General features: G+C 41.2%; 1 protein-coding gene across 1 annotated transcript in view; it reads right to left on the bottom strand.

Annotated features, from left to right (window-relative positions):
* Window positions 1–4,767: 4,767 nt before the first annotated feature.
* The window catches only part of TRPA1 (transient receptor potential cation channel subfamily A member 1), a 67,890-nt gene continuing 55,491 nt past the window's right edge, over window positions 4,768–17,166 (bottom strand). Inside the window, exons 22-27 of the mRNA XM_032794479.2 lie at window positions 15,159–15,288; window positions 13,857–14,039; window positions 12,500–12,568; window positions 8,079–8,189; window positions 7,374–7,471; window positions 4,768–5,970 (exon numbers count right to left, since the gene is read on the bottom strand). Coding sequence (XP_032650370.1) covers window positions 5,772–5,970; window positions 7,374–7,471; window positions 8,079–8,189; window positions 12,500–12,568; window positions 13,857–14,039; window positions 15,159–15,288 — 790 coding nt within the window. The 3' untranslated portion in view covers window positions 4,768–5,771. The remainder of the gene's footprint in view (window positions 5,971–7,373; window positions 7,472–8,078; window positions 8,190–12,499; window positions 12,569–13,856; window positions 14,040–15,158; window positions 15,289–17,166) is intronic.

The following is a 17,166-nucleotide window of genomic DNA, read 5'->3' on the forward strand; positions in this document are numbered from 1 at the left end:
TGGTCCCTGATTCCTATTTGCATGTTAAAACATTGTATGGCATGATTGGCATTTCTTCATGAATGCATCTTTCCAACATCCCTTCAAGATAAGTAGCCTGAAAGAAGAGGTTCTTCCATCCTTACCTGCTTATGCTATTCAGGTGCCTCTTCTCTGACTCTTCTTCCTGCTGTATGCTATTTTCCCCTTGCTGCACTCTGCTGGCCACTCAACCCAGTGCTGTAAGACATGCTCTCCCTCTCCATTCTATGTGTTGCGGGAAGTGTTTTTTGATGCTGTATATGAAGGATGTATTAAAATCAATGGCATTATGCATGAGATTAGGGAGAACATGATGCAGAATGTTTCGTTTCAAACAGAGAGGCCAAATCACTATGTTTCAGAGTAGCAGCCATGTTAGTCTGTGTCTGCAAAAAGAACAGGAGTACTTGTGGCACCTTAGAGACTAACAAATTTATTTGAGCATAAGCTTTCGTGGGCTATAGCCCACTTCATCGGATGTATAAACTAGAACATACAGCAAGAAGATATTTATACATACAGAGAACATGAAAAGGTGGAAGTAGCCATACCAACTGTAAGGGCCAATCAATTGAGATGAGCTATCATCAGCAGGAGAAAAAAACTTTTGAAGTGATAATCGAGATGACCCATAGAAGGTGTGAGGATACTTAACATGGGGAAATAAATTCAATTAGTGTAATGGCCCAACCATTCCCAGTCTCTGTTCAAACCTAAGTTAATTGTATCTAATTTGCATATTAATTCAAGTTCAGCAGTCTTCCTTTGGAGTCTGTTTTTGAAGGGTTTTTGTTGTAAAATTGCCACCTTCAAGTCTGTCTGAGTGGTTAGAGAGGTTGAAGTGTTCTCCCACTGGTTTTTGAATGTTTTGATTCCTGATGTCAGATTTGTGTCCATTTATTCTTGTGCGTAGAGACTGTCCAGTTTGGCCAATGTATATGGCAGAGGGGCATTGTGGTTTGCTTACAGTGCAGCTTATAATTAGTGCCATTAGTGTAAGATGGTACTTTATAATCACCAAGTAGGTGAGCTGAAGCAGGAAATTCTATGTTTCCTAGGCTTTCTCGTCCTAAAATAGTCTCAATCTATTCCACTGCTAAATAAGGGCATTTCGGATGTTCTCAGGAGGAAGTATTTTATTGTTCTGGCTGATTTAATTCACACGATCAGAGTCCTTTATCAGTCTGAACTTACCAGCAACTCTCTGCTTCACCTCCTGGACACATGCCCTAAGCAGCCAAGTCTCTGGTATCAACAACCACACTGCTACAGACTTCACTCTAAATCTGCATAAGCATCACATCTGTACTCTGATTCTTCCAGAACTTTCCCTACACTGGGGAAAGTTGTCCTAAGTGGTCCCACAACTGCTAGATCACACTAGAGCACCTTCCCTGCTTCAAAACTTCGCAAGCCAATTCCTAGGGCTAACTAATGATAATGAGCCCTTCTGTATCACTTTGAGGGGCTAAATTATGTCCTAAAACCACAGCTCACACTGGAGCACATGGAGGTGCACCACCCCTGCAAGAACTGTCAGAAGCATTGTGCCTGTCAGGCAGCACAGCTGCTGTGCCACCACCAGTGCATCAGTGCACACAGTCTCTGTGGAGGAAGGGAGTGTCAGGGCCCTACCATCTCCCAAATTCACCAGAAATTACACTGGGCTCTGCCAGTGGAACTGCATACATCTCAGGTGTTTCTGCCATTGACCTCCATACGTTTTCTACCATATGTGGACAGCTCTTACTCCTATCAGGGGTCCAAAGGAGCTCCCCTGGCAGGAGGTTAACTGGTGCACTACTGAATCAGCAGGTTCCCCAGATGCCCTAGCCACACAACCTTTCCTGACGCCTTCAATCAGTATTGGCCTTTTTCCCTTAGAACTGAAACTGCTATTTTTTTTTTTTTGCACCACCACATGTTGGGGCCACCACCAAAAAAACATCCTCCAAGGATTATTGGCCCATTGGCATTGCTGGATCTTAATACTTGTTTAAACACAGATCTGTGTGTAAGGTGCCCAAGTAAACAACATATTTGACAATTTTTACTAGCCAGGCTTCCAAAAATAGCACAAAACAATTTAAATAATGATTTACGTGTATGTGTAAAATGACTATATACATTATATATCATGTTTGCCTTCTCAAACTTTTTTTAAATGTCATAAAAGCTTTTATCCCCCCCAAAATTACCACTTTTCTTGGTGCCCTGATGCACATTGGCTTGGGATTCTGGAGCTAACTGTGGAATTTGGGACCGCCCTGGATTTCCAAGCTGTGTTGTCACTCTGATTTGTGGAAGAGCTGTGGCTATAAATTTCATCTGGCTGTGAACCTGCTATGTCTAGGTCACAGTAAATAAAATAAAATTAAACCACTTGGAGATTTGGGAAGTTGCTAACAACATCAGTCAAACGGTCCTCTCTGCCAGCCAATCCTCAGAATGGCTTTGGGGTTAGCCTTGGATGTGTGTATGGGAGGGATGGATATGGTTATCCATACTTTCAACCATAATGACAGCTGCTAAGTGAGTACAAGACAAGAACATAAAAGAATGAAAATGAAACATTTCAAATTAAAAGTTAAAACTGATTAAGAGCCCTCCTGCTGAAAGCCCTGCGTACAAACTTCTCTGAAGTCTGCACACAAAAGGTTTATAGAATCAGGATGTAAAACTTTAGATGGTGATTGCTTCTGTTTTTGAAGTAACTGTGTTGCTTCCCTTGTTTCACTTAAAAGAATATTCTAAAGATCAAAACTTCTTCAGAAATATTAGAGAGACAAGGTGGGTGAGGGAATACTTTTTATTGGACCAACTTCTATTGCTGACAGAGACATGCTTTTGAGCCATACAGAGCTCTTCTTCATAGCTTTACGTGGCTCGAAAGTGGGTCTCACTCACCAACAGAAGTTGGTCCAATAAAAGATATTGCCTCACCCACCTTGTCTCTCTAATATCCTGGGACCAACACAACTATAACTACACTGCATTCAGAAATATTGACATTCACTGCCATCTAGTGTTAATCTGAGAGACTGCCAAAACCAGCAAATGACTGTCCTCTGCTTTTCACAGGTCTAGTGGTTTTTCATTGGCAGACCCCCTAAAATATTTTGAATGGAGGTTTGGAAATTCAACCTGTGGTCCGAGGACCCCTACCATAGAAGTCTTTGACTGAAAACTGACTGGACAGAAGTCAGCTATAAATGGGGTATAGTAGTATGTGCTCAGCCTGGCATTGGACGCAGTCTGAGAAAGGGCATTAAACTGTGGGCTTCTATGGTACTGACAACACTTCCAGCTTTTGCCCTGTCGGGGGGAAGGGGGTATTTGCATACTTTTGATGGATCAGAAAATGGAATACCTTTTCTGGAATCTGAAACTTTATTTTCATGATCACCTTCTGTGGACCATGAGGGGTCTGCAGACCACAGGTTGAAAACCACTGGCTTAGGCCAACATTTTCATACATGGTAGGCTGAAATTAAATAGTTAACTTCATAGTTTTAAAAAAGTGGCTTGATTTTCATAGGTACCAAGCATCCCCATATTTCACTGACATCAGTGGGAACTACAGATGCTCAGCAACTCAGTCAGACCAAATGGCAGGACTGCCCTGGAGCCCCACATCCTGCAAGTCCAGGGTCCCTGGCCCTGGAGCACGCCACATGGTAGGGCTCTGGAGCCACGGACCCTGGATGCCCATACAAGGACTTCTTGGCTTCATAGCAGGGAGGACAGACTTGACTGGAGCTGGATCTCTCAGGGCTTCCAGGACTTCCAGGCTCCTGGCTCTGACTAGCTCTGTTTTAAAGTAATAGCTCTGTTTAGTCAGTGGAAGCTGCATGTACTTGGAACCTATGAAAACCAGACCACTTATTTTGATGCCTAACTATGAATTAAGATGCCTGATTTTACCCTAGTTTCAAAATCTGACCCACTGCTGCCAGAGTTTGTCTGTGGGGTGTCACTCTAGGAGTGAAGAGCCACCCGATGAGCAATCTCAGAAGAGATTCCTAGACATCTTTACAGAAGCAGCTCTTAGGAGAATGGTCACCACTTGAACTTGAAAGTAGGAGGAAAAGGGGAGGGGTAAAAATGGGAAATGTCCTCCATCTTCAAAATAAGAGATCAATAGAAGCTGCGTCTACTTGTACCTGTGACTGGATTGAGGACACAGAACTCAAGAGGCATCAACGGCTCAGTAAGAGTCGCCATTGAAGGGCAGAGGCACATGGCCCTCCTGAGGCTTCCTGTTCTCTCACAGGAATCCAGGAATCTTCAGCAATCCAGCATCTGACTGCACTTCACCTTTGGTAGTCCCAGCAGAATAGCTGTGAGGACAGAGAGAACCTGTTTCTTTCCCTGTTCTCACTCAGCAACAGCGTCAGGGAGTATGAAGTTGAGCAGATACTAACTAGCTCCAGCTCTGGACTATAGCCAGCTTTGAGTTAGAGATGTTGAGTGACGTGATATCCTCACTGAAATCATAGTGTGATGTTATCTATGCTACCTCACTCTAGGCAGTTTTAAAGCACAAATGCCATTAACTTGCATTGAGGTGCCCTGCCTTTTGTGTGGATTAGTGAGGTTCTACATTGTATGACATCATTCCCAGAACTTAGTTTATCATTACCTGAATAATAAGGTATTCTTTAGAGAATGAGTAAAATGATGTGCAAAGGCTAAAAGTAAAATATATCTGAACACAAAGGCAGAGCACTGATGGTGACCACCAAATACAGACATAAGCAGTTTATTGTTATCATTTCTGAAACTGAAAATACAGTACAGCATTTCAACAGTAGAGTGTAATTAATGTTTATAGCATACCTACATGTATATTCCTGTATTCCACATAATGCATTTCATATTCTGTAAATAAATAACAAGACTCAAAGTGCAGATTAAGCTAACAAGCTGAGTTCTTATGGTAGAACCAAGAGTAAAGGTATGTCTACAATGCAGCTGGGACCATGCTTCCCAGCCCAGGTAAACACATACAGGCTAGCTCTGTGAGGCTTTGGCTAGATACCCAGTGGATTGGGCAGGTTTGGACTTGGTAGGCTATCCTGAACCACCACTCATGGTGCCATGGCCACACTGCTATTTCTAGCACACCAGCTGGAGCAGCAGTACTGTGTGTCTGTTCACCTGTGCTGGAAAGCACCATGCCAGTTTCAGTGTAGATAAACCTTAAACGTACTATGTACAAGAGACAATAGTTCAAAGTGACTGTCAGAATTAAATTCTGCATTCTGCTGTTTGTATTTTAGGATGTACTTATTGATGGCAGAATCTGGCCTTTCAGTTGCACAACAGGTTCACAATCTTACATTTATTTTGTACCTTTCAGGGCCTGATCCTGCAGTCCTTACTCAGTCAAAACTCCCAGTGAAATCAGTCTGGCTCAGCTTCTTGTTTTACATTAAATGATTTTTTACATAAAAGTGATTCCTTTACTCATCTGTCCCACAAAGTCAGGTTATTATAGGAATTAGTATACTCTGAATGCATCAAAAAAGATTTTCATAACAGCAAAACAGGTCAGTAAATACAAAGCTAAAAGGTTTACTATATTTCTTGTAAACCCTAATTAGGAACCTGTTCTATATTTGTGTACATGATGTGAGTACCATTAACATTACACTTGGGCAGAGGAGAGGAGAGCCTAAAGTGAAGCAATTGATATATGATGTGATATTCATGTTCAGAAAGAGTTGTTGTTTTCAGCTGTGCTAGAGCTAGGGACATTTTGATTTTACAGCTTTTAACACAGTATCCCATTTACTGTTCATGTGTTCTAACTGCTGTTTCCTAAACCTATGCTGAAATAAATCATTACTGTCTTCATCATCAGCTTCTGATACTATCTCCATCTTTTGTATGATCAGTTTAATGAGCTCATGCTGTTTTTTCAAGAGCGTTGACATATCCTTCAGCCTAAAACAAAAGAAGTATATACACAGAGTAAATTTTATAATGTAGTTTTACAGCAGATTTTATAGAATCATAAACATTAAAGATACAAAGGACCTATTAGATCATCAAGTTCACTCCTCTGCCACGAAAAAAAAAGTTCCCTAGAGTGTATCTAATATCTCATGCCATGGTGCTTCCCCCATTTCAGGAATATTTTGTTTGAAAATGAGCTGCATGGTCCTTGAGAAAAGTGATATATAACTGTACATTTTAAATATAAGAGCTGAGGTCTGTCCCATCCTGAAGTAGAATTATCACTTGCAGAGCATGATCCTGCAAGGACCTTTCTATCCACAATAGTTACTCATTTGTGTAGTCCCACTGAGGTAAAAAGGGCCAGATTTTAATAGGTATTTAGATGCTTAAAGAGGCAAATTGGTGTCTAGAGGATTTTCAAAAGTGCTCTGGCACCTGCCTAACTAAATCTAGCACAAAGGAATTACTGGGGATTTAGTATTAGCCCTATAGAATGCAATTTGACATGTACGTGCTTTTGTTGTATTTAACAAAAGCAACTAATTACAAAAATGGAATCCATCTCCAGAAACTGTCTCCCATGAGTTACTGAATGAGTATTTTGAAAACTCCAGTGGTAGAACAGTGATACTCAGACTGAGGCTCGGGAACTGCAAGGGGCTCTTTAATGTGTCGCCGGTGGCTCTTTGTGGCACATGATATTAAAATACTGTGAGATTTAATTATTAACCAATTTAGATCCTTTTACTACGTACCAATTGTAGAATACTTGGTCAGCCATTTTGCTGTGAGAATTTATATATATATATATATATATATTATATACACACACACACACACAGCAAAATGACTGACCAAGTATATAGTAATTGCACAATGAATTCACACTACTGTGGCTCTTTTGGGTAATGTTGATCACTAATTTGGCTCCTGAACCACTGAGATCTATCACTGGCCTAGAACATGGAAGACCTGTGGTCAAGTCCCTGCTCTGTCACAGATGTCCTGTGTGATCTTTGGCAAGTCATTTAGGCCCACATTTTTTTAATGAGATTTAGGTTCCTAAATCAGTTAGGGGTTACAATGCTGAATGCAGCAACACTAAATATTTTTTAAAGTCTTGACCTTAGTGTCTCTATGCCATAGTTCTCCATCTGTAAAATGAGGACAATAAGACTTCACTACCTCACCAGGCTGTTGTGCATCTAATACATTAAATATTGTGAAATATTCAGATATTACGTGATGAGGGCCATCTGAGTACCTTAGATAGTGTTGTACTGATAAAGTGAAATTAAATCTAAAGTGCATGACACTGGCATTAACTGAAAATATATTCGCAATGCTGATTCTACATATTAGTGCAGAAATAAAACAAAAATAAATACCTGTATTTCTGCTTCAAAATTTCCAGTTCTAAAGTTGTGTCAGCACTCTGAGCATCTGTGACAGAGTCTTTACAACCAAAGCAAAAGTTGAACACGCTCTAAACAAGAAATTGTTTACACATTACAATTCAGACATTACAGTGATGCACAAAACCCAAGGGAGATAAATATAGCAATTTCTCCTCCCCAGAGTGAAAGTTGCAGCTTCTATCATAAAGCTATATTTTAGCATCCTTATAACTTTGGCTTAGAAAATGTATTTGGCCTAAAAAACAACTAGGTTCACTTTGCCAGCAAAATAACATGTTCCCTCAAAGTCTGGAGATAAATATTCTGTGCTGCAGGTCATTAAACTATTACCCTTGTTTGAATTATATTAGTTTATCTCATATTTCGTCTTTCTCTGCCAAGCTTCCCACATGGTTACACTTCCTTGAAAACTCATGACCAACTACAGTTGCTTAATCACAACTTAGTTTCTTCAAAGTTATGTTATCTTTGTTGTGGATAGTTTGAGGCTTAACCCTGTGCCCGGTGATGTCAATGGAAGATTTTGCCATTAATTTTAATGAGGACAACATTGTATTCTCTGGTCCCAATCCTGCACACAGCAAAATTAATGACAACATTCCTATTGACTTCAGTCCATGAAAAACAGAGCCCCAAGCGTGTGTCAGCATTTTACTCTAGGATACATCAACTTACCATAAATCCACAGTATCTTGGCCTATTAGGATACACAGTGATTGTTTCCTGGTCTACTCGACTTAGGAACCAATATGGCAGCTTCTTCTCTAAATTTGTGTGAAGATGAACCTAAACATATTTTTGCATTTAGAGTAGTAATTAACATAGCATAATACATTTCTCTTTAGATCAAAATACATATTCGGATCATGTAAATGTCCTACTCATTTTGGTAATAGGTTTAAAAAAAATTTGCTTCATTGTTTTGAAATGTAGACCTTCATCCAATGTATAATATGTAAAGCTGGTTGTTATGGCCAAAAAGGGGAAAAGTCATGTGTTAGTCATAGCAAAATAATGCAAATGTAAAATATTTATAGAGAAAGAACACAAAAAGTCACTGGAGACACTTGTTTAGTGGATGCTGGGTGGGCGGGAAAACATCTGGAGTCCAGCATAGTTTGTAAATCTCATTCTCAGAGCTCAGGATGGATGGCTTTGTGCTTAAGGCCATGGATGCAGACTTCAGAGACCTGGATCCCCTGCTCTACCACAGACATAATGTGTGACTCTGGCCAGTCACTTATTGTCTCTGTGCCTCAGCTTTCCAACAGCAGAATAGGAATACTAGTAATTCCCTGCTTTTTAATGATGTATTGTAAGAGTTATTACATCAATAATTACGAGGCTCTCAGATACACTGCTGATGAGGGCTATGTAAGCAGCTAAGATGGAAAGACTGGTATTGAGGATTTCAGTGGGATTCAGGGAGGATCATGCAGTTGTCAGAAGGTTAGATCAGAGAGAATTTCCATCACTTGAAGAGGTTGGGTTTGCAGAACTATTAATAGGATTAGTAATAATAGGTATTAGGAGAGATTCTGCAATAGGATGGTGGTTGGGTACTTGACACAGTGGTAGGATCTGAGACCATTCATCAGTCGGAGTGGGTATTATGATGCCCTGACATGCAGGGGGCATGAGCCTATGGTAGGGCCACTGTAGGGTAACCTAAGCTGCATTGTGTAAAACTGGTACCAGTAGGAATTCTCCCTTGGCTTAATTCAGGGCTCCACTGGGCCTTTTTACACTGTTGCTGCTGTGTGATGAATGCCTCTGTGATGAGGTGTACAAACTCCATCCTGTGCCTGCAGGGGTTAACAGACTATACTGGACCCAGGTAGTCTGCCTGCAGCGCATGCTCCAGCTTGAGAGGAAGCTTAAAAGGGAGCCACTCAGCTCAGAAGGGAAGAGGCTGGGGAGAAGACAGACTTACCCTGAGGGCTCCTGGACAAGGACACTGAAGAAGCCTTACTGTGGGGAAGAGGCCTACCCGCTGAGGCCAACCAGGGCTGAAGGTTTAGTTGTCTTTTCTTTTGCTATTTTATATTTAACTTGGAGACTTTGGGAGAGATGGATGGCAGGAAGTGACCCAGGGAGGCAAGCTCTGGGGCACTCCAAATTGTTCAACATTTTATAGGGCCCTGGCTCAGAGCCTGGTGGAGTGGGAGGGCCCAGGATCCCCTGCCAACTGCTCTTATTGCAGAAGGGGCATAAACCTCATTCCCTCCTCCCCCAAGTAAGGAGAGACTAAAGATGTTGAAAATCCTGAGGTGAGATAAGCCACATACAAGAGTTAGGAACTGGATGGAAAGTCCTTGCTGCTGGGAAGTGAGAGAGACTGGAAACTGGGTCCTGGCCCTTTGAGGACTCTACTGCACCCTCTCATCCATTTAAACTATTAAGGAAATACTGAACATGTATACTTGTTTATTTAAACATGAAATACTATATCAGCTCATTTCAGTTATTCATAGCATGGGTATTTCATGTTTTTGTCAAACATGGCAAAGGTCACATAGGTCATTTGATGTTTCAAAACATAGATTTGAGTTTTCTGATAACCAACTATGCTCTGCACATCACTGGGTGACTTCCAGTGACCACACCTGGGGAATAGCATTCAACCCATCTGATGCCCCATCCTTCAGTTTCTCGTCCATGGTCTCACTCTCTTTGGAGTCAGATTATTTCTTATCTTTTCTTTCCTGATTCTGGATTTACCACTGAAACCTACTCAACTCCCGTGGCTACTTCACCCCTCCTGGCAGGGCCGGTGAAACCATTTACGCAAACTAGGCTGCCGCTTAGGGCGCCTAGTGATTGGGGGTGCCTAAAGGTCCCCTCAGGCGAGGACGTGGAGTGGAGGTGAGGTGGGGGGGGCGTGCAGAGAGGGCTGCCCACAGTAACGGGGGCAGGGGCACACAGGAGGAACAGCTCCCCTCCCCAGCTTACCTCCACTCTGCCTACTCTGCTGAGCACACAGCCCAGCTCTAAGGCTCCTCCAATCAGCGCCACAAGCCTGGGCGGGGACGAGAATTAGAGCAGCGCCAGCATGCTCAGTGGAGGAGGCGGAGCCAAGGTGAGCTGGGGTGGGCTACCTAGGCAGGGTTAGCTGCCGTGGCGGTGGGGGGGAGAGGGAAGAGAGGGGGGAAGTCTCCCCAGGCAGGGTTAGCTCCCGTGGCGGCGGGGGTGGGGGGAGAGAGAGGGGGAAAGTCTCCCCAGGCAGGGTTAGCTGCCATGGGGGGACAGGGAGGGAGAGGGGTTAGCTGTCACCGTGTGGTGGGGGGTAGCTGCTGCGGGGGGGGGGTGCTGCCTGAGTAGGGGGTTGAGTTAGCTGCCGGGGGGGTGCAAGGTGGAAATTTTGTCTAGGGCGTGAAACTTCCTTGCACCAGCCCTGCCTCCTGGCCTCTTACCAGACTCCTTACTCCAGTACAGGATGCCAGGTCTTGCTCTCCCAGTGCACTTCCTCTTTGTTCCTGGAGGCCTGCCAGGGAGCAACTGTAGACTCCTTCCCCTGCAGCCCTCTTCTGCTTTCAGCCTCTTGGTTTTATAGTGCTGGCCCTGCCCTTCCCCATCTGGGCTTCACTCTCAATTAATCTTGGCCCTCCTTTTTTCAGATGACACAAAGTGAACTAATTGGCCTCTTAGACCCTCGTTATCCCTATCAGAGCTGGTGTGGGGTGCGCACCTCATCACACCAACCAATAACTAGATAAGTGCAAAACATGCATTTCTTCTTCAAGAATTGCCTCTGTATTCCATCCCAAACCCCTCGTTTGTATCTCTAGCAAAAGAAATTCCTTCTGGGATGAAATTTCTCATACCGTAAGCTAAAAGCAAACTTTTAAAATAAGTTTGAACATAGTCAGTTCAGCTAATTGCGAGTTTTGTGAGCATCAAAAGAAAAGGTTACTCACCAGTATGTGTAGTTCTTTGAGTGTATTGCCTTTGCACACTTCTGGAATATATACTGTAGCACTGTGAAGCTCTGGGAACTTTCTAGAAAGCAGTGCAAACCAGGGCCACATGTGCACCCCCTCTTGACATTGAGTTTCTGACTGTTCAAAGCTGAAACTACAAAACAGCGGTACACTCCCAATCACCTCGGTTCCTTCCACCAAACTTTGGAGCCCTAGAGAAGTACAACTCCAAGGTAGTATGAGGCTGCAGAAGCAATACATTCTAAGAACTACAATTAATGATAAGAAACCTTTATTTCTTATTTGACAATTGCATATTCTTCATGTTTCCACTTGCAGAAGTCTAGTGATCATACAATCTACAGGCAGGTGGGCTGAGTTCTAAATAAATGTGTGTGCAGAACTCCAAGCAGCAGACCTGCAGATTTCTTAAGTGAAAACATTACGAAGTTATGTCACCTAAGCTGCCTTACTCCAGTAAGCAAGCCCCAAGTCCTAGATTTTTAAAGGATTTTAGGTACCTAAAGATGCAGATAGGTGTATAGTGCGGTTTCCAGAAGTGCATAAATGACTTAGGTGCTCATGTACTTTTGAAAACCCCACCAGCTGCATCTTTAGGCATCTAGATACCTTTGAATTAAGTCCCTTAATCAGTTTCATTGGCTACCATATAATGTGTCTCACTACGTAGCCTCTGCCCAATTGAGTGAGCCTCTGATATGTTGCAGGAGATCTGGGGCCCTTCACATTTTCATGAATCTCGATTATTTTTAGGCTAAATAGATTCTTCCTTTCAAAGGGAAAGCAATAAATCCCCCAAATTACACCACTATGTTTGGCTTTTATGCTCACATAACTAAAATTGGCTGAACTGACTGTTCAAACTTACTTTAACAATTTATTTTTAGCTAAAAGCATGAAAAAATTCATCCTATAAGGAATTTTTGTATAGTTACACAAATGACCAAAAGCTGGGATTTAGGATGGAATGCACTTGTCAACCTACCTAGCTTACAGAGATGTTTGAATATAAGTTTACCATAGTGATAAAAAGGATCCTAAAAATAACACTAGAGACCAATAATATTAATGCTAAATAAACCAGTTCTTTCAAGGTGATATTTAAGCACTTATATCTGCTACTTACACCCTACAAACCGAACACACACTACGCACCTGCATTGCAATCCTTTTCAGTGCAGCATATTTTTGCACCTCAGCAATGTCTCCAACAGCCAAACCAATCTAAAAATACAACATAGAATCAAACAAGTATTTTTAATTACCTGATTTTTTACATAGGGTGGTTTAAATTATGTTCCTCACTGGCATTATGATCTGAAAAGCCTTTTGCTAAATCATATTGTATCAGCAGAACACTTCCCCACTAAACACAGAAGATTTGTCCATACTTAAAATCCATAATCAAGAAAGTTAATTGTTTGTTTAATATTATTTTCATTTTCTTAGCAAATTATATTTGGTTATCACTGATGCTCTTTGTAACTACTTCTAAGAACTGTTCAAAAACTAATACAACTTCTTTAAGGCCCTTTATTGCTTTAATTGACTTCAGTTGAAGCAGGATCAGGCCAACATCCTGTAAAATAAAAGTCTTTGTATCATTTCCTATCAAACATGTTGTTTAATGGGGCACAGGCAAAAATGATATTAAATATTTTCTCTCGCACACTCTCTTTGCTACACTTCCAGTTTGCTGATTTTTTTATTTACATCAGTCCTACCATTTAGTGTTCAACAATACTTCCAGTGAGATAAATGGTTCACTTATTTAATAAAACCCGCTGAGATTTGCTTAAGCAATTTGTTTAAATATGACTCTAAGAACATCAAGCTGTAAATTACTACAGTTAGGACTAGATATTGGTTTTTATGCCCTGGATGGGGTCACTTTGAAGCCACATTAGTTCAGGAGGAGCACTGGAGAAACTATGCCTCAGACAGGCACAGTCTCTGCTGGGGCTTGTCCATGGACATGGGTAGGGGGCACAAACTGGTTGGTACAAGGCTGCTTTCCATGGTGTGTCACCTTTCCTCTGTCAGCTGGTATGGGGCCATGATCTTGCTTCCTTCCTTTGCCTTTTTGGGTTCATTGCTTCCTAAGGGAGGGGGAGGAACCAATATTCTCTGGACTTCATGGAACATAGGGGCTAGTAGTGAGGGAGGGCAACATAAGGGGCTGGCTTCTTGCATGGCCACCTTACACTTTGCAGTTGAACAAGGGCCATCACAAGCTGGCTCTAAATACAGAAATACTCAAACGTGTTCTGTAGCAAGGACAGAAAAACACTTGTTTTAGGAAGTAAAATGATGGAAGATTGGAGAAAAGAGAACTAGAGAAAGGCAAAAGGAAATACCTCAATGTGTTCTTAAAAAAAAACAAATGTTGCTAACTAATGAACAAAGTTTGCTGCAAATCAGCATGCACGTACACAAATGATCCTATCCAGTAATGATGTGTATAAACAGCAATGTTCCCAAATCTCCATATTTTACTATATGAAATACTTACCAGCAAGTTCATAAGAAGAATTGGAATAAGCAAGGTGAAGACAATGAGAACTGCATAACTCAGGAACGGATAGGGCAAATTATCACTTAGCAGTGGATCAAGGAAAGCCTCATGATAATTAATATCTCCCAGCATCATAGCAAATGTCTGCATTACAGAAAGGAGTGGAGTCTTGTAATGTTGCTGAAAAAAGAAATAATGCAGGCAATGTAAATGGGAACATTTTTAAAATCTGTAATGTCACCTCTATTTTTTTTTTCAGATTCTCAATCCATGAATATTGGTTGTGGTATATTTAAAACTTGCACATAGCTATGCAAAATTTACAAATACAAGATATAGTGGGCCAGATCTTCTACTGGTGTAAACTGGTGCAACTCCATTGACTATTCAGCTTTGCAAAAACTATTATCCTAACTACCATGCCGAAAGATTCAAACTCGAGTGATGCACTTCTGGAGTGGATTAACTTCTGGCTAGCGAGAAATGAGGGCACACAGAATCAGGATATTCTCTCCTACTCTATTTTTATTTACAATGTTCACATAGGGACAAATTGGGCTCCCATCTGTGCTAGCGTGAAAGGACTTCTGACAGTTGAACTTGAGAGTTTCTCTGCTGCACAGGGCACTATGTTCAAATACCTTACAAAAGTCTAAGTATATTATATCAACACATACCCCTTTATCAACCAAACATAATTTTGTACAAAAATGATTCCAAGTTCATTTAACAAGACATAGTATTTTCCATACATCCTTGTTGACTGGTATTAATGATGTTACTATTCTTCAATTCTTAATTGACTGAGTCAAGTGTCAGCTTTTCCATTATTTTACCTAATATCAATGTCAAGGTACAATTATCTAGATACAATAATCTAGGTTATCTAGGTTTTTTCCTCTTTTTTTAACAATGGCCCCCTGTTAGTACTCTTCCCCAGCATTCCAAGATTTATTAAAAAATGAACATTAAGGTCCAGAGAACTTCTTGTCCAATTTTTTTTTATCCTAGGGAAGATCTGTGCAAGAAGGGCTCCAACAACACTGGGATTCTTATGGGGCAATCTATTCTTTCATATTTTTTTTATAGGGAAAAACAACAGTAGCACCTTTTGGATTGGTTTCTGAATTATTATAAATATGTTATTTTTTTCAAAGATAGAAATTATTTTTCCCTATATTATAAATTGTCCTAATTTTAAAGTACCTCATCAATTGTATCTATCAAATATCTGAATACAGGAAACACACAAACAGTATTATTAACAATGACAACAAATAACTGTGCCATTAATCTAACCTGTGAACACAGAAGGACAAAGAAGCTGAGTCCAAAGGCCAGTATCAGGAAAAAGAACACAACAGCAATCCGAATCAAAGTCCTCAGAATTTCCCAGAACATTACAATGTAGATTCCATAGCTTTCAAATCTAAGGAAATGTTTGTAGGTAAAAATTAACCACCATCAAATACTATAACAGGTTACTTTTCCTGCCATATCTGTAAAGCAGAGCACAATCCTAATGCATCAGCCCAGTTGACATTTTGCTTCTAGGAAAGATTTTTAAATGTTCAGCACATTTTTCTAATTTTATGCATGCAAAAGTGGAAAAAGTCCAGTTTGTCACAAATTTAGAACAGGGGTTCTCAGATTTTTTAATACAGTGGATCACATTTTAATTGAAAGATGATTGTCTCATGGCTGTCTTCTCTCCCATTCATGATCCCACCTCCTCTTCCATCTAAGAATGCCTAACCCCCCTGTATCATGTACAGCAACTGATTACATGGAAAACTAATATTAGAAACCCAGTCCATCTTTTATAGCTGTCTTTTAATGTGACTTAGCCACTAGAAACAAGGAGAGCTGGTACCATGAGATAAGCCAGCTCTCCAATTTGGAAGATCTTCCTTCTTTTCCAATGAGAGGGGTAAAATTTGCTATGCCTCTAAAAGCTGCAGCAAAAAGCTCACAGTTGAGGTCAAGAGACAGGATACCATGGCTTTAAGATGCCTTTGTAGCCTCCTGATTTTGTGTGACAGAGGGCTGCCTATGTAACAGTTGTTTCAAGCTGGACCTATGCACAGAAGTGCTACCCACAATCCCTGCAGCACGATGTCCCAAGTCACCGCCCCTCCCACTCTTTGCCTCACCCCCACTGCCTTATACACTGCCACGATGTATAAAAGGATAAAAGGGCCATAACAGATGGAAAAATCCCAACTTTAGCGTTTCACCAATGATATATTATGCATTAGTTCAGAGGAGCAGTTTTAGGAATAGTGGACCTAATCTTTTTCTGTTTTACATTGTGTATATCAGGAGTAACTCCACTGAAGGCAAAAGAGTCATATCGGTGTAAAATGATGTAACTGAGAAAAGAGTCAAGCCTATTGTGTTAGGCAACTGATGTAAATGATACCTAAAAGTTTCTGCAGGCATACAAAATCAAAAGTGCTTTGGGGAGAGGAAGCATTTCCCCAGGGAGAAGAAGGATGGTTGAGCAGTTAGGAGACCAGACTTAGACTTAGGAGACCCTGCTTCAAGTCACTGCTTTATCACAGACTTCTTGTATGATTCTGGGCCAGCTATTTAGGCCTGGTCCATACTTAAAAATTAGATTGATCTAGCCATGTTGCTCAGTGCTGTGAAAAATTTTGTAAGCCATGCAAGATAATTAGATTGAGTTAACCCCTATGTAGATGCAGCTATGTTGACAGAATTCTTCTGTCTACCTAGCTATTGCCTCTCAAAGAGATGGACTAACTACATAGATTAAAAAAAAAACCCTTCTGTTGATGTAGGAAGCATCTATGCTATGGTGCTGCAGTGCCATAGTTGTGTTGCTGCAGCAGCTGTAGAGTAGACTCTTAGAGAATGTCTACACTTCAGACTAAAGGTATCAATTCCAGTTGGAGGCAATATACCTGCATTAGCTCTTACTGAGCTAGCATGCTAAAATAGAGTGTAGCTGCAGCGATGGGAGGGCTAGCTACCCTAAGTACATGGGTTGTATATGTAGGGCTGCTAGCCCTTTCCACCACTATAGTTATATTTTATTTTTAACATGCTAACTTTATTAGTGCTAACGCAGGTACATCTTCTCAAGCTTGAATTTTTACCACCAGCTCAAAGTGTAGAGGTACCCTTAAGGGATACACTGTACACCAGGCTCTGACTCAGGTTTGAGCCCAAGTTTCCCTTCCATCTCCAAACAAATCATTCTGATTTGGGTCAGCAAGCACTCAGGACCAGGCTCCTAGGATCTTGGTGGGGGGGCATGGGTCAGAGCCCAAGTCCCCGTGTG

Source organism: Chelonoidis abingdonii, chromosome 2 (genome assembly GCF_003597395.2).
Source record: "Chelonoidis abingdonii isolate Lonesome George chromosome 2, CheloAbing_2.0, whole genome shotgun sequence".
Lineage (NCBI taxonomy): Eukaryota > Metazoa > Chordata > Testudines > Testudinidae > Chelonoidis > Chelonoidis abingdonii.